Source organism: Myotis davidii, unplaced genomic scaffold, assembly GCF_000327345.1.
Source record: "Myotis davidii unplaced genomic scaffold, ASM32734v1 scaffold348, whole genome shotgun sequence".
Classification (NCBI taxonomy): domain Eukaryota; kingdom Metazoa; phylum Chordata; class Mammalia; order Chiroptera; family Vespertilionidae; genus Myotis; species Myotis davidii.
The window spans coordinates 640602-644472 of NW_006298965.1; the positions used below are offsets into that span (position 1 = coordinate 640602).

A 3871-nucleotide genomic window follows, 5' to 3' on the forward strand; every position below is an offset into this window, starting at 1 on the left:
TCTAAAATACGGATTGGATTCTAAAGGCAAGCTTTTACATATAAGATCTTTAAAAATACTAACTGAATGAATGAAAAATTGGGAGTGTTACCATCACATTTGTGTTTTGCCAAGATCATATGGAGTATAGTTAACTAAAGTGGAGGCAAGGAGAGTGGTTTAAAAACTATTGTAATAAGCCAAGTGGGGATGGAGCTCCGACCAGGAATTGAACCGTGACCTCTTGGTTCCTAGGTCGACACTTAACCACTAACCCACACTGGCCAGGCTGTTAATGTCTTTCTTGATATAACCATCAAGGTCTCATCTAGTACAGGCAGCACTGAAGCAGGAGCCAGGATTCTAATTTGCTCTGCCTTTTACTTGCTGCACAACTCTAACAAAGTGGATGTTACCATTAAAATAATGTCTTTTCTGTTTCTCTTATCATAAATTAAAAGTAATAGATTATTTTGTTTAACAAGTATGGAGCACTTATCATGTGTAAGGCACTGGGCCAGAATCTGGGGGTATGTAGTATGATGCTCATTACCACTTAGGGAAATGCACAGAAAATCAAATCAACTAATAACATAGGAAGGAAAGGGGCAGAACTACCCCTATTATACTTAGGTTTATTTAATTGTTTTAGAAGGCAGTCACTCTTTTATGTCTAAATTTTGTGGTTACTTGAGGGAGAGAGCTATGGTAGAAGAAAATTCTGAATAAATAGTCATTTTTCTGTGTGGGGATAGGTTATAGCTGTATGTTCGCTGGGGACAGCATGAACTCTGGAGTTTGGGAAACCTGGGATCAAATCTCTAATCTGCTACTTAGTAGCTGTTTGACTTTGGGCAAATTAATTAACTTAGTTTTTTGTTTTTTAATCTGTAAATTGATGATAATAACACTGACCTTACTGGGTTGTGGAGGGATTAAACACTAACACCTAACATGTCATTAAAAATGTTCATTACCTTTTTATTCTGTCCCTTCATTCATCACTAATCTTTCACTGGGAATTTAGTTTAAATCACCATTGGTGCTGGCCTGCCACTGTGATAGGCTGTCATACCTCAAAGTTGACATCTTCCAGATTGGCTGGAACCCGGTAAGGATTACTTGCTTTAATGCTTTTGACAGTTTTACACATTCCTCCAGTGAGAGAGTTATCAAGGACTTCTCCTCTGGGCTCTCCCGCCAGAAAATTAAACCTAGAAATAAAGTAGTTTGCGAGAATTCAATAGATGCAGAGCAAGCTTGAAAATTTACCTTACTTATATGAAAGAAATTCCTCTCGTGGACATTTTTGACTCACGACAAATGACTTGGGGGAAAGCCCATTTTTTTCTAGTTTGTGGTGAAACATCCAGAAAGGGCTAGGAACCAAAACTCAGCCCCTCCGGTTCTGTCAGGGTTTCCTTATTCCACTCACATAGTTGTTTTGAGCTTTCTACATGAATAAAATTTGGATTGATAATTATTTCATGACTTAGGAAACCAGCACAAATTTTGGAAGCCAATTATGCGATAAATTATTACATAACTAATGCCAGTCTAGGCCCACTTCTTTCAGAAGGATACAGTAAAGGAATTCTTACAGAGAGCTAATACTAAAATAGTTAATAGCAATACAGTGGGGCCTTGACTTACGAGTGTCCCAACTAACGAGTTTTTCGAGATACGAGCCGTCTCTCAGCCAATTTTTTGCTTTGAGTTGCGAGCTAAAATTCGGGTTACAAGCCAGCTACTGATACCCCACCACTAGTTGGCGCAGCGAACGTCACAGTGAATGCCACAACATCAGCCCAGCATCACATGTCATTGTAATGGTGAAAATTGATTTGACATATGAATAATTTGAGTTATGAGCTCCGTCACAGAACGAATTAAACTGGTAAGTCAAGGCCCCACTGTATTTTAATAGAATTCTAGTAACATTGTTTTATCAAGCAATAGTAATATTTAAAATTTATTTAACAAATGCTTGTACTATAAGTCAAGCACTGTTTGATCTATGTTTAATATTTATTTAATATTTATGATAAGCATGTGATGTAGTAATATGGTTATAATTATTATAACCATTTTACAAATGAGGAAATTGAAATATAGAGATTAGTTAGCTTAGCACAAATCAAGTATTTAAGAAATTGTTTTCTGGGAGATCAAAAAGTCCTCCAAGATGCTAATAGTTTTCCAAATTCTTATAGATATTAATATGTGTCTTGTGGGAAAAGAAGAAGTTTTGTGTCAAAAAGTTTGGTATTGATGGATTACATATGGTGAAATAATAAAACAAATATATAATGGTCTTTGTCCCCAATTCCTGGCACAGGGCTCCCAAAGCCCTTGTAATCTCCTAAGTGATAAGAGCACTAAAAGCATCTTTTGTTCTAGTATTTAGTTTTTGACCCTGGTTTATGACACAGGGCTCTTAAATCCCTTGGAATTTCCTGGGTGATAGCGGTGTCTTTTGACTTTTTTCTTGTTTTAATATTTATGTTTCAATTGCAGTTGACATACAATATTATATTAGTTTCAGGTATACAACATAGTGATTAGGCGTTTATAAAACTTACTAGTACAAAGTGAACACCCCAACAAATCTAGTATCTATGCGTGCAGTGTCTTTTTTTTCTAACTGGGTGACTCTTGGTGGGCACCTGGATGGGGACTGGTAACCAAAAAAATCAAACCTTGATTAGAACCTTAGAGTTTTTAGTTTCACCTTTTATTCTCCAGAGAGAGGAGAGGGGCTGGAAATGGAGTTAAGGATCAATCATGCCTACATGATGAAGCTGCCCCCCTGCCCCAACATCCCCAAAGGATAGCGCTCAGGGAGCTCTCATTTTGGTGAATGAGATAGGTGCAGGTAGAGTGGTGCACCCAGACAGGGCATGAGAGCTCAGAGCCCCTTCCCACACACCTTGCTCTACTCATGCCTCCCAACTGGATGTTCATCTTCATCTTTTAAGATGTGTGTTTATAATAAGCTGGTAAACAGTAAGTAGATTGTTTTCCTGGGTTCTGTGAGCCCCTCCAGCAAATTAATCAAACCCAAGCAGTGGGTCAGTGGGAACCTTCAATGTATCAGAAGTACGGGTAAAGTGGCATGGGAAGTTGGGGGCAGTCTTGTGGGACTGAGACCTTAACCTGTGGCATCGGCACTAAACCTAGGCCGATATTGTCATGATTGAATTAAATTGTAGGACACCCAACTAGTGTCACAGAGAATTGCTTCATGGGGGAGAGCACCCACACACCTGGTGTCAGAAGTGTGAGTGTGGTAGTGGTGTGGGAGTAAAGCAGATACCAACTGGTGTCACTGAGAATTGCTTCATGGGGGAGAGCACCCACACACCTGGTGCCAGAAGTGTGAGTGTGGTAGTGGTGTGGGAGTAAAGCAGATACCAACTGGTGTCACTGAGAATTGCTTCATGGGGGAGAGCACCCACACACCTGGTGCCCGAAGTGTGAGTGTGGTAGTGGTGTGGGAGTACAGCAGGTACACAGGAGGAGGGCTGGTGCATGAGTTACAGCTCAATGAGGCTGCTAAAAAAAGGAAGTGGTTCCTGTGGCTTCTCATACCCCATTCGCCGAGGGCACAATTTGAGGTGTGTCCTCATTCATATTTGAAGTTCTATCAAAATGGGTACTTGAGGGAGGAAGTATGAGGAACTGGTCTGGGAAGAAATTTCCAAACTACTCAAGTTAGCATGACAAACATAGGTGTTTCACACTCATTCATTTTCGTTTTCTGACTTAGGAGGGATCAATGAGAAAAAAGGAACTGTTCACTTTATACTGCCTTATGCTATGTACTTGTAAGTTTGTCACAAACAAAGGGCTTAACAAAAGTGGCTCCTAGGTCATGAGAAGCTCTGAAAAT

General features: G+C 39.7%; 1 protein-coding gene across 1 annotated transcript in view; it reads right to left on the reverse strand.

The window, feature by feature from the left end:
* The window catches only part of C6 (complement component 6), a 44343-nt gene that overhangs the window by 29190 nt on the left and 11282 nt on the right, over window positions 1–3871 (reverse strand). Inside the window, exon 5 of the mRNA XM_006774552.2 lies at window positions 1055–1193. Coding sequence (XP_006774615.1) covers window positions 1055–1193 — 139 coding nt within the window. The remainder of the gene's footprint in view (window positions 1–1054; window positions 1194–3871) is intronic.